Consider the following 24,275-nt stretch of genomic DNA (forward strand, 5'->3'; position numbering starts at 1 on the left):
ACCATAACACTCACTTTTTTCCTCCTAGAAAGTAAGGGGAAATGTCTGTGCGTGTTATGGAGGGAATGCCTACGAGTGGCATAGCTACGGATTTTCCTCCTCTAAAAACTACGTGCGTGTTATGGTCTGGTGCGTGTTATAGAGCGAAAAATACGGTATAATCCTCTAATAAAACCTCGGAACTCGAACGTAATCTGTTCCGGAAGACCATTCAACTTCCAAAACGTTCAAATTCCAAAGTACAGCTTCCGATTGGTTGCAAGAGCTTCTTGCACTCAAGTGGAAGCCGGACAGATGTTCGAGTTCCGAGGAATATTCGAAAACCGGAACACTTCCTTCTGGGTTTTTGGTGTTCAGGAACTGAAACGTTCGGCAACGTTCAAGTTCCAAGGTTTGACTGTACCATGATGAATGGTACTGAGAACTCCAAGAGAACCGAGAAGGTCACACCTCCCCTCCATATCTGTCTTGGTAAAGGTCACTCCACATGGCATCCAAGGCAGTTTCTGTGCCAGAACCAGGCATGAGACCCAACTGGAATGGGCCCAGAAAATCAGGGCTTGGAGGTAGCCACCTACCAACCACTTGAACACCTTCCCCTTCATTTTGAAGAAAGGTTTGTTTCAAAATGTATATGTCATATAGATTTTGAAACTAGCGGGATATCCTATTGACTCCCATCCTGCCTACAGATCTTTATACAACTCTTTATAAGTTATAATCCTCACTCTAATAATTTAACTGAAATTCAACAAAATGTATTTTACATATATTTTTATCCTATTGACTCCCATCCTGCCTGTAGATCTTTCATATGGATTTCTCATTTTGATGTGCATATGCACACAGATGTATATGAAGTAAGGGTACACTGGAATCAGCCAAAATCCTCAAGTATTTTTCAACCCAACTGCAGTCTCAGAGTGGAGCTAAGTTTTGCCTTTTGTGTGAGGTTGTTCTACAGGAAAGAAATATTGGGAATAAACATCATTTTCATTGTTGTTTCCTTCCACAGCGTATAATGTGTTTCATAATAGGCTAATGTACATTGCAATTGGAAGGCCTTCTCTACTGGATGTGAGCACAAACATTTATTTTGACGACAACAATAGCAATTTAATCGATATCACTGTTCATAGTAGATTTTTTGAAAAGGTAACATGCTGCCAGCTCTTTTCAGAGTACCTTGATAAAGTAAAACAGCTTTAATGTGCATTCAGACTCCAAAAATCTTCTCCCCGTGTTTTTGTACAAAACAAACTTATGTTGGTTTTAGACCAGTTTACGCTATGGCTTTCCTCACAGAACCCTAGAAATTGTAGAGTAATGAGACTTGGTTGCTAGATGTGATGGGAATTGGTTGCAGATGTTAGTAGGTGTGGTGGTGAGCTGGCAGGGAGGGGCCAGCTTGTGTGCTGGGGAAAGGCATTGGGTTGGATACTTAGTGTAACTTGGGGGTGAGAGGGAGCCTCTCCTGTTGGACATGTAAAAATCTCAGGGTACCATGGTAAAGGCATCTGGGTTGAAATCCGAAGGTCCAGATGACGTGAGGTGGGGGTGATGGGCCAAAGGACTTCGGTTCAGTGGCCAGGGGCTGTCAGCTTAGTTTACCAGCATCTTGAGGGGACCCTTAACCCAGGACTGACCCTTGTGAATAATCATCCAGCAGTCAGGTAGGATGATTTGGGATACACACCCAATGCCTATGCCAAAACCTCATGGCCAATTTATTTCCAAGTTCTTCTCATGTCGTTTTTGTTGCTTACTTCCCAGTTCCCAAGGCACACTGCGCACGGGCCTGCAATCCCCCTCCCACAAGCACAAGCACATTTTAAAAGCTATAAAATGTTAATCAGCCAAACGCCTGAGAAACATTTTCACCTGGCAACTAAAGGTATGCAATGAAGGCGCCAGGGAAGCCTCCCTAGGGGGAGCATTCCACAAATGGGGAGCTACCACAGAAAAGGCCCGCTTTTGTGATGGCACCCTCCAGACCTCTTGTAGAGAAGGCACATGCAGAAGGGCCTCAGGTAATGATTGCAGGGTCCTGGTTGGTTTATATAGGGTGAGGTGGTCCTTGAGGTATTATAGTCCTGAGCCGTTTAAGGCTTCATAGGTCAAAGCAGCACTTGGAATTGGGCCTGGAAACTAATTGGCAACACCTAGAACAGGCTGGATCCTGGACATAAAAACTAGCCACTCATAGTGTTACACTCAAATCATTGGAACTGAACCCCTTCATGAGCATCCTGGGCTCCAGAAGCCCTGAAGTGCTCTTGTGAGATCTCACAGGTCCATCCAAGTTCTCTCAAAATCACCCAGGAGCATCCAAGGCCCCTCACACACAGAGGCAGAGCAAGGCAGAGAAAGCTTAAAAGCTACTGTAGTTCTGTTGTTATGAATGGGGCCCAGTCCCAGCTAACTTTACCTGATGTGTGACCCTTGTCTTGGTATGAATATATTGTTTGTCATAGGCTTGTTTTGGAGTATTAGATTAATAATATTTAAAATGTTCCTGTGGGAGAGGCATTTGTCATACGAGAATTCTTAAAACTATTCCAATGGACGACAGAATTTGGAATTCTTCTAGTACGTACAATGCACACATGCTGTGCTGGTGAAATGAATGCAAATGCCTTACATCAACAGCCATGCTTGCATGGATAAGGCTCTATGGCAGGGGTCAGCAAACTTTTCTACCAGTGGGCCGTCTCACTGTCCCTTAAATCTTCTGGAGGGTTGGACCACACACGCATGTGCACACGGACGCACACACAATGGTGGAGGTGGGCTTCTCTCTCTCCCCCAGGCCCTCCCCTCCTCCTGCTTTCCTACCTCCTCCGGCAGTGGTTGAGAGCCGGTAGCGGTGGTGGCACCTATCGTTTCTGGAAGAGCTTCCCAGGTCTGGGCCAGTAGGCATGCCAAGCTCCGGCCGAAGCCCCACAACATGCCCACAGGCCTCTCTGTCCATGGCCTTGCTGGCCAATCTGAAGCCTCGCCGCCTGTGTGCTGAGGAAACCAGGGACGGCTCTCAATTGCCCAGTGTCGCTGCCCGCCCAAAGGCGTCTGTGGCTTCGAATTGGCTGCGGGAGCTTCCTGAAGCCAATTCAAAGCCACCTGCATGCCAATCGCGGAAGTCAATCGCCGCGCTGTGCCAGTTTAGCATGGGGACTGACCGGGCAGGGTCCTCAGGCTGGATTAAAGAGCCCCTCTGGCCTTATCCGGCCCACAGGCCTTAGTTTGATGACCCCTGCTCTATGGAGACAGCTACATTAGTCGAAAAACAGCGCTTTAAATGCATTATAAACATGCAACACCAAATAGTGATGGAGAAAAAACAAACAAACAAAATTCTTTGCGATTTTCCATAGTGTTTGTTTTCTTTTGTTATAATGATTTAATTTCTGACTTATTTATGGTGGGTTTCCCCCCTGTGTGTAGATCCATCCTATGATGAGAAGCTAATTATATTCATCTATGTTGGAGACCAAGTAATGTTATGCTTTTTCATAAACATCCCTAGGGTAAAAGCACCATAGCTGTGATTATCGCAAGGGGATCTCTCCGATGTGAAGTGATAACTCTTATCTTAACGCTGAAGAATTCCTGCTCCTATCTTAAAGCAATGCACTATGTTCTATCTGCTAAAACCTCTCCTTCGGACTGGCTAGTTGAGGATGTCAGCGCTGAACCAAATGGCTCAGCGATTGCCAGACTTTTAAAGCAGCTACCGGTAAGGATCCTAAATCCTACATTTTAGTTTAGAATTCTTTCGTACCCTTTCTTAAATGTTCTGAACAGGGGAAGGGCACAGATGTAGCCATTGTTCTATGAAGCCCCGGGATACATTGTTCCAAAGCCATACCCAGGCACAAGACTCCTGAGTTGGATGGATTTAAGTGTGGCCCGTGAAACAGAGAGCGATGCTGAGGACATCATTACACTCTCTGGCATCTGTGTCAGTGAAGCAGAAAGGTAAAAGCTAACTTATCTTCTGATAGAAGGCAGGGTCAACATTTCCAACTGTCTTTTTTAAAAAATCAATTTTTTAAATGTTTCATTAATAACAGTCCTATGGAGGCCACATTAATTCGATGGCAAATCACGCCAAATCACAATACAATCAAAAGAGCCAACTAAACAGTTCCGAATTAAACATCCTGTGTTCTAGATATCAGGTGTTGATGTTATTCCTTGATCCTGCGCCAATTCTCTTAATTAGTCCAAGTTCCACAATTCCGATCTTAATCCTTTGTTCTAGCAGCCACTGATGTGATGACTTTCAATCGTGTTTAATAAATCCAAATCCATTAACTTGCAGAGGGAATTTATATTCTGTAGCTGTGTGAAGTATCTGTTTACCTTCTTCTTTTCCTTAATGTTGTAATCAGTCAATTTTCTTCAACATTGCCCCTCCATTGAAAACTCATGCGTAGGTAAGCTCCATTTTGCCTCTCTGAAACCAAAAGCAATCCAGGGTCCGGCCGTGACTTCTGATTAACTTCCAGTGTTTATCTCCTTGTTTTTTCTAACAAGTTGGCGTCTCACCAAAACCGTAATAAATCAGAATTAGAGCTCTCTTTAGTTGGCAATGTTACCAATCATCACAGTATTCCACACAGTCTATTCTTTCAAGCACTCCGTAAAAAAAATTATAAGTTCTTCTTGAATCCCTCTTGCATTCCCTATATAGTTGTAATCCATTAGTAATTTCATTCCATAAATATTTGATTCTTTTTCAGTGAAGGCTTGCCGATCCATAGCACAGCAAAAATAATGTAAAAAAAAAGAGCAAAGGCTCCCCTTTAATCACGTAGCATTCCAGTTATGATAATGAGAGTTCTCCTCATATCAAACCTTGGCACTCAGTGCCTGATTCATTTCACAGGTTACCATTCTCTTTCTTCCAAAACACGTCTGTTTCTTAAGTCCAAATTCAGATACATCTTGAAAGAGACAGAGATGCCTCCGCCCATGGCGACTGCATCAGGGAGTTTCCAATATGTGCAGTGCTATGCCCTCTGCGTCCCTTCATTACATCTGGGCTGCAGAGGTCTTCTCAGGATATTTGAATCAGAAGCCCTTTTATTTCCTTTCCCCCCTCTCTCTCCCCCCCACTCTTTTATTATTTTCATCTTCATGTTTCTTTTCCCTGCCTTCCCTTGGTCCTGCTTTTGGTGGTGTTGTTTTTATGTCCTCTGCTCTGGGTCAATGAGGGGGTGTATGCACATGAAGGTGAGGGCTGGCTGGTGAAGGACGCTGTGTGAGAGGCAGGGAAGAGAAGGTCTCCCAGGGTGGGAGGCTGGAAGAAGGGAAGCTCCCAGGTGAGATCTGGGAAGAACCACCCCCTTATGTGTGAGACACGGCTTGAGATCTACCTTTGAGAGAGGATTGCATCTCTCTTTCTCTTTTTGTTTTCATTTAGATTGGTTTGCTTTTTAAATTTGTTCTTTCATCTGTATTAATAAAGCCTTAATAATTAAAAAAAAAACAACGAAATATGTGCTGCTGGTAATAAGTGTATGGTAATAAGTGTTTTTTCATTTACAAAGATTATCATACAAATAAATTTATATAACCAATTAGAAAATATCAAATCATTGACCCCCCTTTCTGTGTTTACTTATGTTTTATCTTTTATCACTGCATATCCAATTCATATCTATTTACTATTTATCCTTTGTATTTTATTTAAATTATTTTCACTGCACATTTTTATGTCAGTCCCACTAACGATTTAAGTTGTTTGCAAAAATTCTTCAAATAATCAATAAATTTTCCCCATTAAATTGTGTTGTTTTTCATACAGGTGAACTACAGGCCACCATCTGTTTTGGGAATTGCTGTTCCACTCACAGAAAACTTCTATAATGCTGACCCCAGCAAACCTAAACTGAGGGATTATTTTACAAATTCAAAAGTAAGTCTTCATAGCTACTCCTGTAAGAATTTGAGAATGCGCATTTTTCAAAATTGCTATCCATTTTGTTTTGTTTTGTTTTGAATGTTTTAATAGATATTTATTGAAGATTTTCCATTTTAGTAGATTAAAAAGCCAAAAAGAAAAAAGAAAAATTAAAAACATATACAGTTTACAATCCTTATTTTCCAATAACATATTTCCCTGACTTCCCCACACCTCCCCTTCTTATATTCCAATTCAAATTGTTAATTCAACAAGTTCTTATCCCCAATTTTTTAACCTTTTTATGTTTGATTCATTATAAAAAAAAACGATTTTACCTTATAAACAGCAAAATTTATACATCACTACTCATTCTTAAATCCATTTTCTAAAGTCGACCCAAATTCCCTTCCACGAATTCCCCATTTTTCATACATATAACAAAACAGAATAAAGATTAAAAAAAGAATTATAATTATACACCCTTTGGATCCCCAAACCCCACCCCATCCCCTTTCCCGGTTTCAATCCCCAACGAATGTCCATCAGTCTTAATTTACTATCAGCCTGGGGATCTCACGTCCGAGGCTCTTAATTGTCTCTCAGTTCCTCTCTGCCGTTTTTTTTGATAGTCCTTGATATTAAATACCAGATCTCGGAGATGCTCTAGCCCGATGAGGACAATGTTTCTTCCAGCCAGACCTCCATGCTTAAAAGTGGAGCCCAAATCTTGTTTCTTACTCCTTTCAAATCCAAATGTCCCCAAAGCTCCAACTTTCACCTTAATCAAATTTGTAATCCTTGGGTCTTCAGATCTCCACAGAGAGAGATCTCTCCATTCTTCAATTTCCGATTCAGACCAGATTTTCATCATCAAGTTCTTATTTTCCTTTATAACCATCATGTCAGGCCTCTGGCTCTCCTTTGCCATCTGCAACATTATATCTCCTCCTTCCTTTTCCTCAGAAACAACATGTGTCTCTTTCTCCACACTCTCAAAGTTCTCAAATTTCTCCTCTTGTCCAGCTGCTTGGGCTTCCTGGATCAAATCCTTATCAAATTCAATGAACTTATTTACTGTTAAGTCCAGAGTTGCAATGTTGGTAGCCAAAACATCAATTTGGCCTTGTAACTTTCCCAAGAGAAAGAAAACTCTGTCCAATTTAGCTTGAGTTTTGCCTCCTTCAACCATTGTTGTAATGTCCCAAAACCCCCTCTAGAGGGATTTTGGTTACTTAGTATTCATTCCAGTTCAAATCCAACAATCAAGTTAGTTTGTGTCAGTTCTTCCTTGTTTTCGACAAAGTATACCCCAATTGTAACAAATATAACCAGCAGAGACAATAGAAAACAAAGTTCGCTTTTTCCGTCTTGACAGCTAATTTGACAGCTGTCAAACTCTTCAATATCTCTCCAACAGGCTCTCTCACGGATCACTCCCGGGTCCGGGGGGGGTGGCGCCTCAGCTCCAAAAATTAGCTCTTATCCTCCAGTAAAATTGCTTAAATTGCCAAATCGTGCAATTAATATCTTTTACCCAATAAAAGGGAAAAAATCCTCTTGACTTTAGTTAGCTAGTCCTTGCTTTAGATTATTTACAAGACAGGGAGACGGACTTCCTGTTTGCATCTTCCCTGATCGTGCCTGATTCAAAAAAAATTTTTTTTTCTTTAAAAATCCAATTTCCGTACTACTCACGGGTTGCTACTTTGAAGTCCAATTGTTCACAAGAAGAAGTCAGCGCTCTCCGACCATGGCATGCGGCTTCACTCCGCAGGAGAAGCAGTAGACTCTCAGCACCGCGCCACTCACCCCGTCCCCTGTTCCGAAGCCTTTAAAAAGGCTCCTTCACGGGTCGGGGGGCGCAAATGGTGCCCGCCGAGTCACCAGGTTCACAGGCTTCCCTGCCTGTGATTTTTAAGGGTCCCCGTGTCGCCACAGCGGCAACACCCGAATCCTGCGGAGCCGATTCCCTCCAAAGCTCGGAGGGAATCCGCCATTAGCCGTTGGCGCTAACCCGGAAGTCCAAAATTGCTATCCATTTTGCACTCTGTGCTATTGCATGTTCTTTACATACACATACACACATTAAGAAAAGAGATTTCTAATTAAGAGGAGAATCTTGAAATTCAACTTCCAGATGAGCATTTCTATAGAATTTGCCCCAGAACTTAGGCATCCTGCTTGCACATACTATAGACTCAACACCTGTCTTCTTCCCACTATAAATAGCTGGTTTTCACATACTATTCTGAGAAAAATAACCTGAAAACTTGGGCTCAAATCCTTATGTTTTAACTTTATGGCCACCTCATTGCCACCTCATATCACTTGCCAAACCTTTGCAGTAATAGGACAGATCAGGATCAGAACATATGTTGACACAATTGCCCAACTACTTTCCACACACTCAAGGTAAATATACTTTAGGAGCTATGGAAACAATTTGAAGCACCCAGAGCAGTCAATATGAGCATTTCCTTTTTTTGCCCTAGGTGAACTCTACTGCCTCACCCCATTTTACAATCCTCCATGTTTTCCTGTTCTATCAACAAGAGGCAGTAGAGGATTGTATGCATAGCTCCTTTTGCACTATTCCATATATTCAAGATAATGATATTTTACAACTGATTAAAGACTCTCAAAGTCCACAGTATCAAGGCTGCTTAAGAATATGGAGAGTGTAGAGAAGAAAAAGGGAAAGGCTGAAAAGCAGGCAGAGAACTTCATCTGCAAAATCATTTGCTGTCACCCAAGAGCCCCAATGTCCATTCAACTCATTTGTCTCTTGCTCAAGAGAATGCTTCTCTTCAACCCAACTGCATATCACACTTCCTGTTCACTAAGGAACAAGAGTTATTGCATAGTTCTCTTTGCCCTGACTCTCCCTTTCTTTCTGACAACCTTTTCCACCAAATTTGAACGCACTGGGTTCCCCAGTCCACTGATAGTTGTAAAACTATAGACTGATTCAGAGGCCAAATGATTTCCATTGCATATGTTGGTCTACTTTGTAAGCCCAGTTGAGAATTACCTTGATTATACCTTCTTTGGGACACAGGTGGCACTGTGGTCTAAACCACAGAGCCCAGGGCTTGCCGGTCAGAAGGTCGGCGGTTCAAATCCCCACAACAGGGTGAGCTCCCATTGTTCGGTCCCAGCTCCTGCCCACGTAGCAGTTCGAAAGCACATCAAGTGCAAGCAGCGGGAAGGTAAACAGCGTTTCTGTGTGCTGCTCTGGTTCGCCAGAAGTGGCTTTGTCATGCTGGACACATGATCCTGAAGCTGTCTGCGGACAAACCCTGGCTCCCTCGGCCAGTAAAGCGAGATGAGCGCCACAACTCCAGAGTCGTTCGCGACTGGACCTAACAGTCAGAGGTCCCTTTACTTTTCCAACAGAATTCTGGGCGGTACAAGCAATGTGCTGGCAAATCAAACCGCTCCGAATGTGGATGTACAGAAAATATGAAGCTGTCCTTTTCTGTTGCCTTTTCTGATTGCAAGGAGAAGGTAAGGGCTATGCCTACATGTGCAGCTTTTTGTTTGTTATTCGGAGGAGTTATATAGTATCCTGGAACCATTACATCCAGTATGTAAAGTATATAAAAATAACAGTACACTAAGAAACCTAAGAAGATAAAAATACCCTTAGCTAGTGCTGAGAAGATGACAATGTTGTGGCAGGCAAACATCTCTGGGGAGGGAATTCTGCAAATGGGGTGTCATAACCAATGAATCCTTTCTCTGGCTGCTTTCTACCATGCCAAGGAGAATTTCTAAAGACTCCCATGGTTCTTCAAGGTACTGGGTTCCCAAGCCTTATAGAGCTTTAAAGGTCTATTCCAACTCTATGATTCTATTCTATTCTATTCTATTCTATTCTATTCTATTCTATTCTATTCTATTCTATTCTATTCTATTCAGCTCATTACCAATTTGTAAGTCAGACTTCCTATTTAGCAGAACTAAACCAGCTTATGTAAATAAAGTGGTACCTTGGGTTACATACGCTTCAGGTTACAGACTCCGCTAACCCAGAAATATTACCTCGGGTTAAGAAATTTGCTTCAGGATGAGAACAGAAATCATGCAGCGGCGGCACAGCGGCAGCAGGAGGCCCCATTAGCTAAACTGGTACCTCAGGTTAAGAACAGTTTCAGGTTAAGAACAGACCTCCGGAACGAATTAAGTTCTTAACCCGAGGTACCACTGTACTTACATTTGTGTCATTCCACATCGATCCATGCAGGCATCATTTTAATGTCAGTGATTTCTATATATGTTTCATTGCCAGGCCCTGCGAATGAAATTCCCAGTATCAAGGCTTCCTCTCTATTTCACCATTGAGGACGAGGGTCGCTCTGTAAATCTGACATCTCCTTATTTTATCACAATCGTAGAAGTCAACAACAGAACCAACTGGAAAGTTTCAGGTAGGGAGCGGAAGAATCTTGGGATTCATCATTATCTTTCGTATCGGAGAGGTTCTGTTGGAAATACTTGTTGTCAATGTATTTTCAGGCCCTCTTTCTTGCCCTATAGTAGGTGTGAGGAACCTTTGGTCCCCTGTATGTTGCTGAATTCCCATCATCCCTATCCATTGGCCATGCCTGCTGGGGCTGTTGCAAGTTCTAGTTCAGGGAAGACTTGATGTGGAAAGATTTGAATCTAGTCCAATTCTTTCTGCATGCAAAACCTATTACACCCACAGACCCTTAAGGCCTGAAACAAGCATAACACAACCCATTGGTTTACCATGGGTACACCCCTTCCCCTAGCTGTTCTTCCTCCTCTAGTTCTCCTGCTAGCTTTTACCATGACTAATAGTTATGGTGGCACTTCAGCTATAACAAAGAGGAGTTCAGGTTAACCAACATTTCTTATGAATGTTTGCCCACACCCCTCCTTTTTCACCCACTCGTGATAATTACCGGTAATCACTGTTAGTGCTTTTTTCTGGGGGGATGCAGGGGTACGCATAACCCTAAACATTTTGTGAATCAAAGTTTGGCCTCATTGAGGGGCAGTATTTCAGTATGAATAGAAAAATGAGAGTACCCCTAAACTTTTTTTAGAAAAAAAGCACTGCTGTTTGTTAACCTCTGGAAAGCCGCTGTAGAAGACCCTGTGCAGCTCTAATACATCATGCTGTGCCTCTGATACCTTTCTTACTTTTACATTTCATGAGAAATAGATCTGGCTATTCATCTGTATTCAGGCCCTACTGAAATGTAAAAAAGAAGGAAGAAACTCAAACCTACCACTCTGCGACTGTTTTAACTGTTTTTTCAGGTTCCAATCAAACATCAAGTATGTTAAAAATGAAAAAATATTTGGAGCACAGACTCAAAACTGAACTATATAATCCAGATGGCCTATCTATAACGATAACTGTAAGTGCCAGAGAAAATACATACAGTGCTACCTCAGGTTACAAACACCTTGGGTTACAAACACTTCCGGTTACAGACTCCACTAACCAGGAAGAAGTGCCTCGGGTTAAGAACTTTACCTCAGGATGAGAACAGAAATCGCGAGTTGGCGGCATGGCGGCAGTGAGAGGCCCCATTAGCTAAAGTGGTACCTCAGGTTGAGAACGGTTTCAGGTTAAGAACAGATCTCCGGAATGAATTAAGTTCGTAACCAGAGGTACCACTGTACTTTGAACGAAAAGACCAAACCTTAAACCCAAACTCTTCTTACCTTAAAATCTTTGTACCAGGGTGGTCCAACTTTTCAAACAAAGTGGGTCACAAGAGTAGTCATACCCTTTCAAAGTGCCCCAATTTTCCTGCATCATCCCGGAATTTGAAAAAACCATCCCAGCTTCTGATTTGATCCTAGAATGTCCCATTTACCTCCTCCAGCGCCACTGCGCTGGAGGAGGAGAGGATGCGCCAGTGCTTGCAGTGATGCTGTGCTCTCGCATGAGTCAGCATGGCACCAAAAGACACACGTCCTGATTTTCATCAGAGGAATGTTGGAGGGTATGGAGTACTTTTACATGGAACCTGTGGGTCACACAAAGCCTTTTCATGCGGGCAGGTGGGATGGGGTGGTGGAACGAGGCCAGAATTGATGCACGCCCCCCCAACCCTCGTGCTGCCTTCCCAAAGCTGGGTAATAAAGGCATCGGGCTTTGGGAAGGAGATGGGAGGGCTCTGGAAGGGTCCTAGAGCCCTCTTACCTCCTTCCCAAAGCTGGGAAATCACCAAGTAGTCTTTGGGAAGGAAACAGGAGGGCTCTAGGATCTTGTCAGCCCTCACAGCACCTTCTCAGCACTTACCCAAATTAGAGAAGGCAGCATGAGGGCTGGGGAGGGGGCATCAGATGTTGCTGAGGGATGGGGGGAAAGCCTTGAGGGCCACATGTGGCCCTTGGACCACATGTTGGGCCACCTGCAATATACATTTGACATTAAGTAATTTGCATATTAAATCAAAATATCAGAAATTCACTGTTCCAAGGATATAACACAACTGCTAGCAACACTGATTTTAAGTTATACCGACATGGTACTGCACATTATTTCTGTGAAACGTTTCAACTGAATTACAATTTTAATTAAAAAATGAAAACAAATGTTACTGCATATTAGTAACAACTTTCCCCCCCTTTCCAACAGGGATCTGAGCTTTTCCATTTCAGGGTATCAACTATTCCTGGAGTCTCCTTTTGTAACTTATTTGACGAATTTCAGGTATTGTCATTAGCTCTTTTTTAAAAACAACAACACACAAATTACACACAGAATGAATTAACAAACATAAAATAGGATACAAGATTGTAGAAAGTGTTCCCACATATTTAGCCCTTACTTCAGCACATTCCCAGAGAACAGCAGGAATTAGCGGGTGCAAGGGGGACTGGACTGGAGAAGGACACTTTAGGGAAATGCACAGAAGTGGAAGCTAAAGCAGACTGGAGCTTTTACATATATATATAGCCTCATACAGGGTGTGTCTTTTAAAAGAGGCCCCGTGGAACATGTGTACTCTGTATCCACGGGGGCTCTTTTAAAGGACTCACCCTGGATATATGAATGATTTTCTGGATGCCAAGGCCCAGAACTGAGGCAAGTACTCTTTAGTGAGAGAAGCCCAGCAGATATTTAAATAGCACAACTGTGACTTTGGTCATTGACTAAAAACACTGCAAGGCAGGAGTAGCCTCTAAGCTCACAAAGCAATAGCTTTGAATGGTGCCTGAAGATTTTGCTTTGTCACTTCTGTTGTACAAGCTCTAGAAACTTAATTGTGTGTGGCTTTTTTTAATTAAAGTTCAGAGTTTGGGCCATGTGCTGGCTCTGGCACAGCAATATGCCCCCTGCCCTCTTGGCAGGCCTGCCAGTGCCAAACATATGACCATGGAAAGGCTGCCATCTCAAACAAGAGCTGATAGAGTCACTTGGATAATCTGGGCCAGGTTAACTTTCTGCTCCAGCCTTTCCAATTTAATGCCTTCTAGGTGATTTGGGACTGCAAAGGGCTAATGGGGATGGGAGTCCCAAATGTCTGGGAAGGCTAGTCTGCTCTGGCTGGCAGCACCTCTCCAATATTTCAGGGAGAGTTCCAGCATGGTTGCTGCCGGCTCCGCCTCCTATTTAAGCAGTTGGCCCCGCCTCCCTGCAGGGCTGATTAGCTAACTGAGCTTTGGTGGGAACCTTCAATGGCTATCACAGGGAGTCAGGCCAGCCCAGCCAGCTAGTGGGTCCCAAGGGGCCAGGGTGCTGCACGTGGTCCCGCCAAAGGCTCCCACAAGGAAGGTGTGAGCGCTCATTCTTAGCCCATACTTTTCTGGGTATTTTATTTTACGAGGTACAATATAATGCAGTATCTTGCAACAAACTGCATGCAACGCTTACCAAATTGGTTTCCCTATAAACTCAGATGACTGCTTCCGTTCCCCCACCACTAGGATTTGCATATGCCAGCTTTCACTATCACTTAGACCAGTTTCACTATCTTGTAGTCAACATTATGAACAATAGTCAATTTAAAGGGAAGTGACTGTTGGAATTACAATATTTTCTGTTGCAGATTTATATTGACGATTCTCCACTGGCATTCCCAGGAAACTATCTTATCGGTTCAATGACGTCTATATTAATTGGAGGCATTATTTTTGTGGCATTTATTCTGTATGTATTTGAAATTGAGATAAGGAACTTCTTAAAAAGGAAACTAAGAAGAAATAAAGTGGCATCAAAACCCCCACCCAAGAGAGATTCAGTAAATTCTGATGATTCTGCAAAAAATTGACTGGCAATAGTAATAACGTTATAATAATGTGTTGGTTTTTAAAGTTGCTATAAGACCCGCCTGTTGCTTTTATCAGTAACTATGTTCCACAAATGTTAATGGTATTTTTTTGAATGAACATATGTACAACTATTTCATCTTTAGCTGTAGTCTTTCTGTTTAGGAAAAATATTTTTGAAAAGATGTGAGGAATTTTCACTTGTTGTTCCTTAGGATGAAACACATTTAGTCGCTGCTTGTCATGAATTTTACTGAAGTTTATTGGGCAAGATCCCCCCCCCTCCAAAAATGTCACTGAAGCAGTATACAATAAAATAGTTCATATATTTAAAATACAGTGCATTGCTAAATGTGTCTACTTGCGCCTCTGCTTATTTTACGTACCGGTTATTTCTTGATTAAAGAGGTGCTTCTTCCTCCTATTAATGTACATATGTGTGCAAACTTTGGTATTTCTCCAACCTAATAATAATAATAACAATTTATTTATATGCCACCCATCCGGCTGAGTTTCCCCAGCCGCTCTGGGTAGCTTCCAACAAAAAGTTAAAAATACATTAAAACATCAGTCATTAAAAACTTCCCTAAGATAAAGCTTTTCTTCTGCATTATGACTATTAATAGTATGATATTTCTGCAATGCAATTTTATCCACCGGATCATGGTCATCAAAAGTTACAAATCCCAAGCCCCTCTTTTTACCAGATTGTCTGTCTGTAATTGTTTCAATCAAGTCAATTTTTCCATATTCTGAGAAGTAGTCTTTAAGGTGATGTTCCTCAGCATCTTCTTTAATTCCACCAACAAACAATTTTCCCACAGTAACAAGAGCTCCAGGTTTTCCAAATTCTTCCCTGGCTCTTTTCGGCTCAACCACTCTTGCCTCAATGGAATGAGGTCTGGCAGCCATTGCTGCATCAACTTCAGCCATGGAAGAGAATGTGGCAGAACCAAATTCTCATGAGCGGTTGCTTGCAGGGTCTCTCATAACTAGTGATGTTAAATTCTCAAGAATTCTCAATTAATGAGAATATTAGAGAATTTTCATTTAAAATAGGAGAATGTTCATTTTAATGCATTGAAAATGATTTTAGTTAATATACATGTTTATTCATGGGTAAACTTGTTCAGATGGCAACCAAAAACTGTAGAGATACTTATATTCAATGGGGCAATGCAGTGAATTCCCATTCTTTCATTTTTTGCACCAAACCTGCTATTGAAAATTCAACGTGAATGATTCACGTTAATCACTAAGCCTGCCACTAACTGTATATTTACCATCAACTTTGAATTCTAATTATGTTGTGTATGTATAAAATGTAGCTTTTAAAGTAAAAGAAATATAAAAATAACTCAGGTCCGCTACATGAGTCCGTTCACTGTTGACATATAGGGAAACCTGTTGTTTAGTAAAGGAACTACAGTGAAAATATATAAGCACAAGCCTACTTGTCACTTGCAGGTATCAAATTAAAAAGTAAAACATGTTTCATAGTTAAAGTTAAACCATTCTAAGGTGATGGCACCAGTAATTGTCATGTTAAGGTTTAGTATAAGGAAACTCAGTAGTTATATCTTATTTTATTTCCATTAGAACATGTACATGATATAGGACAAGTCAAAAAAATACAATTGGCATGTTAAGTTTTGATACAAGCAAATTCAGTAATAGGCTCTCTTGTGCTTCTAATAGCTTAATAACTGTTTTGGTGACTAAAACACAGCTTGATAAACAAAACTATATGCATAAACATATAAAAAGAAGCCATTAACATTAAATATATTATCATTATATGATAATATATTTCAGTATGTCAGTCTCTGGTAAATGGCACCTTGAACCATTGAATGGCACTGCAAAAACTATCATATTTTTTGTCCTATAGGGTGCACCGGCCCATAGGACGCACCTCGTTTTTTGGGGGAGATGAAAAAAAAAAAATATTCCCCCCCGCCACGGCTGCCGCCCCAAGCCTTGCGCACACCTGCCCGAAGCACGGGGCACCCTCCGGAGGGCTCCCCGTGCTTCGGGCGACAGGCTGCCGCCCCAAGCCTCGCGCGCTCAGCGGGACCTTCTGCCGGGCGCACAAGGCTTGCGGACACACGCCGGGGCTGCAAGGCTTGCGGATAGCTTCCTGAAGCCTGGAGAGCGAGAGGGGTCGGTGCGCACCGATGCGCTCTTCTCCCGGCCGGCCGCCTGCAGACCAGGTCCGGGGACAGCGGGAAGACGCGCTGCGCCTCCCAGCTGTCCCCGGAGCTTGCGGGGCTGGCGGCGGGGAGAAGCACGCATCTCCCCGCCGTCAGCCTCCAAACCACATCGGGAGACAGTGGGATGGTGGCGTTCCGCCTCCCCGCTGTCCCCCGACCTTGTGGGGCTGGCGCTGTGGCTCTCCTGAAGCCTGGAGAGCGAGAGGGGTCGGTGCGCACCGATGCCTCTTGCTCTCCAGGCTTCAGCGAAAGCCTGCATTCGCCCCATAGGACGCACACACATTTCCCCTTCATTTTTGGAAGGGAAAAAGTGCGTCCTATGGGGCGAAAAATACGGTAGTTACTGGCACTAAATAAAAATATAGAAATGTCAACTGTTTCTATCAAGGCCACATCACGCACTGTTACACATAATTGTATAGTGTGTAATTAAGTGTTTAAAGCATTAAAGCTACTTTCTGTAAATAATAATAATAATAATAATAATAATAATAATAATAATAATAATAATAATACTGTATGGCCAAGGATATAGAATTGCTAAGAATAAGGTCACACCAAAATAGAAAAAAGGCTATTACATATAGTAGAAATACAAACGAATTCAAATGTTCATCAAATTAAATGAATAGCATATCTGAGGGGTTTTTTAAGTGACGGCTCAGCTTGAGGCGAGTCCCCCTCTGCAGCTGCGGCGGCAGCAGTAGCAATGGAAGTGTGTGAAGCGGCTAACGACTCTTGCTATTACTTCCCTTTGCTTTCTCAGTGGGCATATTCTGACTCCATTCCCACTGGCACTTGGTTATGCTATTAGAGGGAGATATTCTATTAAAGGATAATCAAAGTGGAAGATTCTGCGAGGCCAAATAGGTTACTTACAAAACCATGCTCCGTACATTGTTTAGGGTGGAACACAAAGCCAAACACGACCATCTAGTGGCATATGTAAAATCAGCAGCCTTCAAGAATGGTGTTAGATATTATTATTATAATAATAATTCTTTATTGCACATTAGTTGCTCTGTACCTTAAAAAAAATTTTCAGTGAGATTTACAAAATAAAATACTGCAGAAAGAAACAATTAAAATGAGAACGTTTAAAGCAGTGTATAATGCAAAATATGTATGGTGGTTTTTCAACTATTTTTTCCTCAGAGTAGGCCTGGTGAAATGAATGAGCATGGCTGAGTTATGTTCATTAACTTAAATAGCTCTACTCCGAGTAAAACTGAATTGAATACCACCCCTAAAATGTTCACTCAATAATACTGAAAATAAAATTGTCAGTATCATCGGGCCATTATACAAAAGTGTGGTACAATCACACTTGGAATACTGTTTACAATTCCAGCACCGCACTACAAAAAGGATAATGTGGAGTTAAGAGAAGATTGAGAGAAGGGCAACCAACATGACAAAAAGCATTTTAGTTTAGAGAATAAGGCGACTAAAAGGGGACATGATAAAAGGATGGATGGATTGAGGAATGTGTTTTGCTTCCTCTCTCATAGCGTTAGGATTCATAGACATACAATGGAGGTCAACATTGGAAGATTCAAGTCAGACAAAAGGGAGTATTTCTTCACACAATGCATAATGAAACTATGGAATACCTTCCCACAAGGCATTGCAACAGCCACCAGCTTGGATGGCTCTAAAATATTAAAGGTAAAGGGACCCCTGACCATTAGGTCCAGTTGTGGCTGACTCTGGGGTTGCGGCGCTCATCTCGATTTACTGGCCGAGGGAGCTGGCGGATGGCTTCTGGGTCACGTGGCCAGCATGACTAAGCCGCTTCTGGCGAACCAGAGCAGCGCACGGAAACGCCGTTTACCTTCCTGCTGGAGTGGTACCTATTTATCTACTTGCACTTTGACGTGCTTTCGAACTGCTAGGTTGGCAGGAGCAGGGACCAAGCAACAGGAGCTCACCCCGTTGCGGGGATTCGAACCGCCGACCTTCTGATCGGCAAGTCCTAGGCTCTGTGGTTTAACCCACAGCGCCACCCGTGTCCCAAAAAAAAGATTATTATTTTTTTTACATTTCATACAATCTTTAAAAATATTCAAACATACTTACACTCAATCCCACAAATAGTTCCTTTCCCCATCACCATCCACCGACCCTTCACCCCACCTTTGTGTTGACTTCCAATCTACTCAATTACAATATCTTTCCACTTCTATTACTTTCTTTCACACACCTTTACCCTAATTTCATACTTCTTTTTCTATTACACGTTGTTTTCCACCTTATTTGATATTTCAGTATTTGAAACGGAACTTGTTTATTCTAATAGGAGTGCTGATTTTTTGATATGATTTTGCAAGTATCTTTTAAACACCTTCCAGTCCCTATCTATCTTTTCTTTTGAAATCCTTCCAATTTCTTCCATTGTTTTGGATATATTGTAATACTCCAATAATTTGGCAAGCCACTCTGTTTTTGTCGGTATTATACCACTTTTCCAGTTTTTCGCAATCAATAGCCTTGCTGCTACTGTTGCGTATAAATATAAGGTTAATCTATAAAAAAAGATTAAAGGTAAAGGTACCCCTGCCCGTAGGGCCAGTCGTGTCCGACTCTAGGGTTGTGCGCCCATCTCACTTAAGAGGCCGGGAGCCAGCACTGTCCGCAGACACTTCCGGGTCACGTGGCCAGCGTGACAAGCTGCATCTGGCGAGCCAGCGCAGCACACGGAACGCCGTTTACCTTCCCGCTAGTAAGCGGTCCCTATTTATCTACTTGCACCCGGGGGTGCTTTCGAACTGCTAGGTTGGCAGGCGCTGGGACCGAGCAACAGGAGCGCACCCTGCCACGGGGATTCGAACCGCCGACCTGATGATCGGCAAGTCCTAGGCGCTGAGTTTTTACCCACAGCGCCACCCGCGTCCCTTCATAAAGATTAGGATTAGGCAAATTCATGGAGGGTACGGCTGTCAATAGCTACTAGTCATGATGGCGGGAATCAGAGTCATAGTGGGAAGCTCAATGAAAATACCAACCCAGTGCGGCATCTCTAAAAAAGGCAGATTTCATGCTAGGAGCCATTAGAAGAAGAAGAAGAAGAGTTTGGATTTGATATCCCGCCTTTCACTCCCTTTAAGGAGTCTCAAAGCGGCTAACAATCTCCTTTCCCTTCCTCCCCCACAACAGACACTCTGTGAGGTGAGTGGGGCTGAGAGACTTCAGAGAAGTGTGACTGGCCCAAGGTCACCCAGCAGCTGCATGTGGAGGAGCGGAGACGCGAACCCGGTTCCCCAGATTACAAGACTACCGCTCCTAACGGACTGCTGATAGCATAATGCTGTCGTATAAATCCATGATGCGACTGCATTTGGAGTACTGTGTTACAGAATGTCAGAGCTCTTCCCTCTCCCAGCTGAGTTCTCAGGTTTTTCTGAGGAGAGGAAATATCTGCTAATCCAGTGTATAGATACAGCCAGAGAGTGCTTTTTTGGCAGTATGAATGCTGCCCTCTAGTGTCCCTCACGTAAGTCATTTATGCACAGCCGGTTTTAATATATTGTTTTGTTGTTTATCAAAACAAGTTGAGTGAGCTTCCAGGGCTCAAAGTGCGCTCTCAAATAAGTGAATTTGTTGGTTTCCAGGTGGAAAAATCAAAATTAGAGACAGAACTACTTGAACCTAAGACGAAAGTGCTTTCAAGAATGTATAACTTGTTGCTTAAATGGAATACTCAAGACGAGACAGTTAAATCAGCTATGATAAAATGGGCTCAGGACATTGGGTACAACATTATGTCTGAAGACTGGGAAAGGTTATGGACCACCGGTATGAAATTCACGGCATGTAGTGCCTTAAAAGAAAACATTATGAAAATGGTATACAGGTGGTACATGACCCCAGTCAAACTTGCAAAGATATACCATCGGTCTGACAATAAATGTTGGAAATGTAAGGAGGCTGAAGGAACATTCTTTCACCTCTGGTGCACATGCCCGAGGGTGAAGGCTTTTTGGGAAATGATTTATAATGAGTTGAAAAAGGTGTTTAGGTACACCTTTCACAAGAAACCGGAGGCCTTCCTCCTGGGCATTGTGGGCCAGAGAGTGTCAAGGAAAGATAGAACTTTCTTTTTATATGCAACTACAGCAGCAAGAATCCTTATAGCTAAACATTGGAAGGCACAGGAGCTACCCACACTGGAAGAGTGGCATTCGCAGCTGATGGACTACATGGAATTAGCCGAAATGACAGGCAGAATCCGAGATCTGGGAGAAGAGGAAGTGGAAGAGGACTGGAAAAAATTTAAGGACTATTTACAAAAACACTATAAGTTATATGAATGTTGAGAATTTGCTAAGCCTTTGGAAAAAACATGCTTCAGTATTGAGATTGGTAAATGATGGAAACCAAGTTATGATCTAGAAAAGTATAAATTGCAGACTATATAATCAAATGAAAACACAAAAACATATGAAATAAGGTATTAATTTGCTGTTTATTTTTATTGTAAAGAAAGCAGGGGATGGAGGACGTGGGGAAGTCCGGTTGATCATGAAAATTGATTTGAAAAAGTGAATTTTCTTTTATAATTTCTTTTTTCTTTCTGTAAAACCGCTTTTGTTGTGTTACTGACGATGTATTCTGACCTTGGAAAAAAAGCAATAAAAAAAAATTATTATACAAATAAGTGAATTTGTGTTCCTATTAATTTTGGCCTGAATTAGGCTTAGGTTGTCTTCCAAACTCAAACTCCGTGCATCTCTTGAACATGTTACCATTAGCACAACAGAGTCTGGAGGCTTCTACACCTCTGCACATCTCCTGTGGAACGCAAAGCAGCATTTTGGGCATCAGACTCCTTGGGAAATGTACTTCCTGTAGATCCTGCCAACTCAGTTAAGGGGTCAGGAGCCATAGCAGCTTCATCCTCTATAGTTCTCTGCAGATACTTGTGGCAGCGCTTGCAGGGAAAACCTTAGTTATAATCCCTTGGTAAAACTGGGTGAAAAGGGGAAGGGGGTGACAACTGCATTCTGGAGGGCTGAAACTGAGCCAAGCCCATTATGAGCTGAGTCTGAATTCTGGTGAAGGTTTGCGCTCAGCTCGTAATGGGCTTGGAGGATTTCTCAACTGTGAAAATCATATAATCATATCATGAATTATTTCATTTGTATCCATAGATCTCAGGGCAGTTCACAGCATAAAAATAGAAGATCAAAATATATAATTAAAACACACACAAAAAATAGTGTGCAATTCTAGAACTGGAAAGGACCACAAAGGGCATCTAGTCCAAATCCCTGCTGCGACTTCCGGGTTGGCGCCATCGCCGAATGGCGGACTCCCTCCGAGCTCCGGAGGGAGTCTGCTCGGCAGGGGCTGGGTCCTACCGCGCCGGCGACGCGGGGACCCTAAAAAACCACGGGCACGGAGCCCGTGGACATGGTGACTCGGCTGGCACCGATAGCGCCCTCCCGACTCGTGAAGGAGCCTTTTTAAAGGCTTCCGATCGGGTGCCGGGGAGTGGCGTGGTGCTGTGAGTCCTTCGCTTCCCCTGCCGAGCGCAGCCGCATGCCATTCGACGGAGAGCGCTGGCTTCTTCCATTGGAAATTCGGACTTTTAACAACAACCCGTGAGTAATTGGGAAACCGGGTACAAAAGGAGAAAAAAAGAATTTTTTTTCGGATTCGGCACGAGCGGGGGGGATCTAAAAAGGAAGTCAGTCCCCTCCTGATGGTAAACATGCTAAAACAAGGACTGGGTAACCAAGATCGATCCAGAAGTTTACTGCTGATAAAAATTATAAATTCCACGATGGGAAACTACAAGAATTGTGCTGGAGGAGAAGAGAGGAGGGTGAGAGGGAAAAGGCAACCCCCCCCCCCGGGAACCGGGGCGATTCGTAGAACCTGGCGAAGAGAGACGGAGAATTTGACAGCTGTCAAAGTAGCTGTCAAATCCTGAGAATATAAAGAGGATTTTGTTACAAGTATTTTGCTGGTTAATTCTGTTACAATTTGATATAATATGGATACAAACTGTCGGGGGGAAAAAAGAAACAACTATTTGACTTTTGGATTAGAGGATACAAAGTTACTGCAATCCCCCTAGAGGGGTTTCGGGACATTACAAGTGGTCGTATGTGGAAAATTACTCTGGGATGTGTACAGGTCTTATCCTCTGGGAAAGCAGCAAAACTGAAACAGTATTTTGTCTACAGAGGTGTTTACATTAAAAGGAGACAATAGAATTTTCTATTGAAGAAAGGAAGGGACTGGACGCAAGTTTTTGTTCCTGAATAACAAACCTCTGTAGAGATACCAGATCTCGGAATAAGAACGTTTTAACAGCTGAACAAGACAAGAAACCTGAGAAAGTAAGGAATAAAAAGAACAAAGGACCAACTACGACACTGAAAGAACAATGGGAGGAGCAACAAAGACCAAGGAAACTAAAGGCCTCTATTAGACTGGATTTTTGAAGTTAAACATCATTGAAACAAACAAATTAAAAGAAAACCGGCAAGGTAGAATGGGAAAAATTTGGCTATGGACTTGAGACCTCCAGGCTAACAACAAACAGACTGATGGACATGGGGAATTCAAACCGGGGAAGGGAGGGGGAATCTTGGAATCCAAAGGCTATGTAACCAACTTTTTGAATCTTCTTATATCTTTTGTTTTCTATTTCTTTATATAACTTTGGTATTTTGATTTAATATGTTTAAAAAAAATAAGAGGGAACTCGTGGAAGGAAATTGGGGCAGATCTTGGGGGGGAAATCTTTTTACTTTTTCTGTTAAAGACGAGGAGTGATGGTAAGATTGTATAAATTTTGGCTAATGGGTTAAACATATTGGTTTTAAATTGGGAATGAGAGCTCGTGGAACCAACTTAAGGAAAGGGGAATACAGTAGGGAGGGGAAGGAGGGAGTCCTAGAAAGAAGGTTATGAAAGTAAGGATTTAAGCTTCTTTTTCTTTTTTTCCTTTTCTTTCTTTATCTTTTCTATTTTTCTTATTCTGTTATTATTGGAAATTTTAATAAATATGATTATAAAAAAACAAAACAAATCCCTGCTGCACAGGAATCTTTTACCCAATGTGGTGCTTAAATCCACAACCCTGAGATTAAGTATCTACCGACTAAATGTCAGCACAATTGCTAGTTAGCACTCAAAGAACACCCACTAGACATTTGTCGTGTGCCATCTTCCTAAGGTAGCATTTCTGTTATGAGACTATAATATTTTCACAGGATTTTGATATAGTTATGTTGTATATCTGAGATCATTCAGATTGGAATAAACCTGTCATCCGGGCAAAAAATGGAATTCTTTGGCTGCTATTATTTATGTATTACGTTAATATACCACTTTTTTTCCTCCAAGGAGTTCGAGATGGGGTACGGTACATGGTTTACCCACATGGCGAGCTGCATACAGTTGTGTGGAATATGGTTCATGAGTGAATGCTCTTCAGCATTTCCTATGACCACAAGTAGTGATGAACTGAAACAATATAGCCAATTCCTGTGGAATGTGTGTGAATGTGTGTGAATGTGTTGAGGAGAGTAATACCTTCTGTGCTAGGTTTTCCCTTGCTGTTCTACTTTAGGCAGAATAACACCTAGTTTGTTGACTTTCTCTCAATCAGTAAAGGTCCCTTATAGCTTTTATTAGAAACTTCCACCTTGCCCCATTGTTTCCTGTTACTATGCAAATAAGTCTCATTGAACTTAATGAATGTTGATTGCCCCCCTTATCAGTTCCTGTTCCCCACTCTGGGAGGAGTCTTTAATAGATTTTCTTGATTTACATTTTAAATTGTACAATTTCACATAAAGCAGAAACAACATCCAACACAATATAAACTAACAAGGCACTACGAAAGTGTCCTCAAAATTTATAACTAATAAAAAACTTCAGTA

At 42.2% G+C, this 24,275-nt stretch overlaps 1 protein-coding gene and 1 long non-coding RNA gene across 8 annotated transcripts in view; one reads left to right on the plus strand and one right to left on the minus strand.

Annotated features, from left to right (window-relative positions):
* The window catches only part of LOC308574572 (cation channel sperm-associated auxiliary subunit beta-like), a 49,841-nt gene extending 35,621 nt beyond the window's left edge, over nucleotides 1–14,220 (plus strand). For all 7 annotated transcript variants that reach the window (XM_081172531.1, XM_081172534.1, XM_081172535.1 and 4 more), the window contains 8 exons: nucleotides 1,016–1,155; nucleotides 3,524–3,733; nucleotides 5,810–5,920; nucleotides 9,305–9,415; nucleotides 10,200–10,338; nucleotides 11,198–11,298; nucleotides 12,531–12,605; nucleotides 13,945–14,220. In XM_081172531.1, coding sequence (XP_081028657.1) covers nucleotides 1,016–1,155; nucleotides 3,524–3,733; nucleotides 5,810–5,920; nucleotides 9,305–9,415; nucleotides 10,200–10,338; nucleotides 11,198–11,298; nucleotides 12,531–12,605; nucleotides 13,945–14,166 — 1,109 coding nt within the window. In that variant the 3' untranslated portion in view covers nucleotides 14,167–14,220. The remainder of the gene's footprint in view (nucleotides 1–1,015; nucleotides 1,156–3,523; nucleotides 3,734–5,809; nucleotides 5,921–9,304; nucleotides 9,416–10,199; nucleotides 10,339–11,197; nucleotides 11,299–12,530; nucleotides 12,606–13,944) is intronic.
* LOC308575858 overlaps nucleotides 1–15,068 on the minus strand; it is a 59,421-nt gene extending 44,353 nt beyond the window's left edge. The window contains exon 1 of the long non-coding RNA XR_014002952.1: nucleotides 14,227–15,068. This is a non-coding gene — a long non-coding RNA (uncharacterized lncRNA). The remainder of the gene's footprint in view (nucleotides 1–14,226) is intronic.
* Nucleotides 15,069–24,275: the final 9,207 nt, after the last annotated feature.

Source organism: Podarcis bocagei, assembly GCF_964188305.1.
Source record: "Podarcis bocagei genome assembly, chromosome: 1".
In the NCBI taxonomy this organism is placed as follows: Eukaryota; Metazoa; Chordata; class Lepidosauria; order Squamata; family Lacertidae; genus Podarcis; species Podarcis bocagei.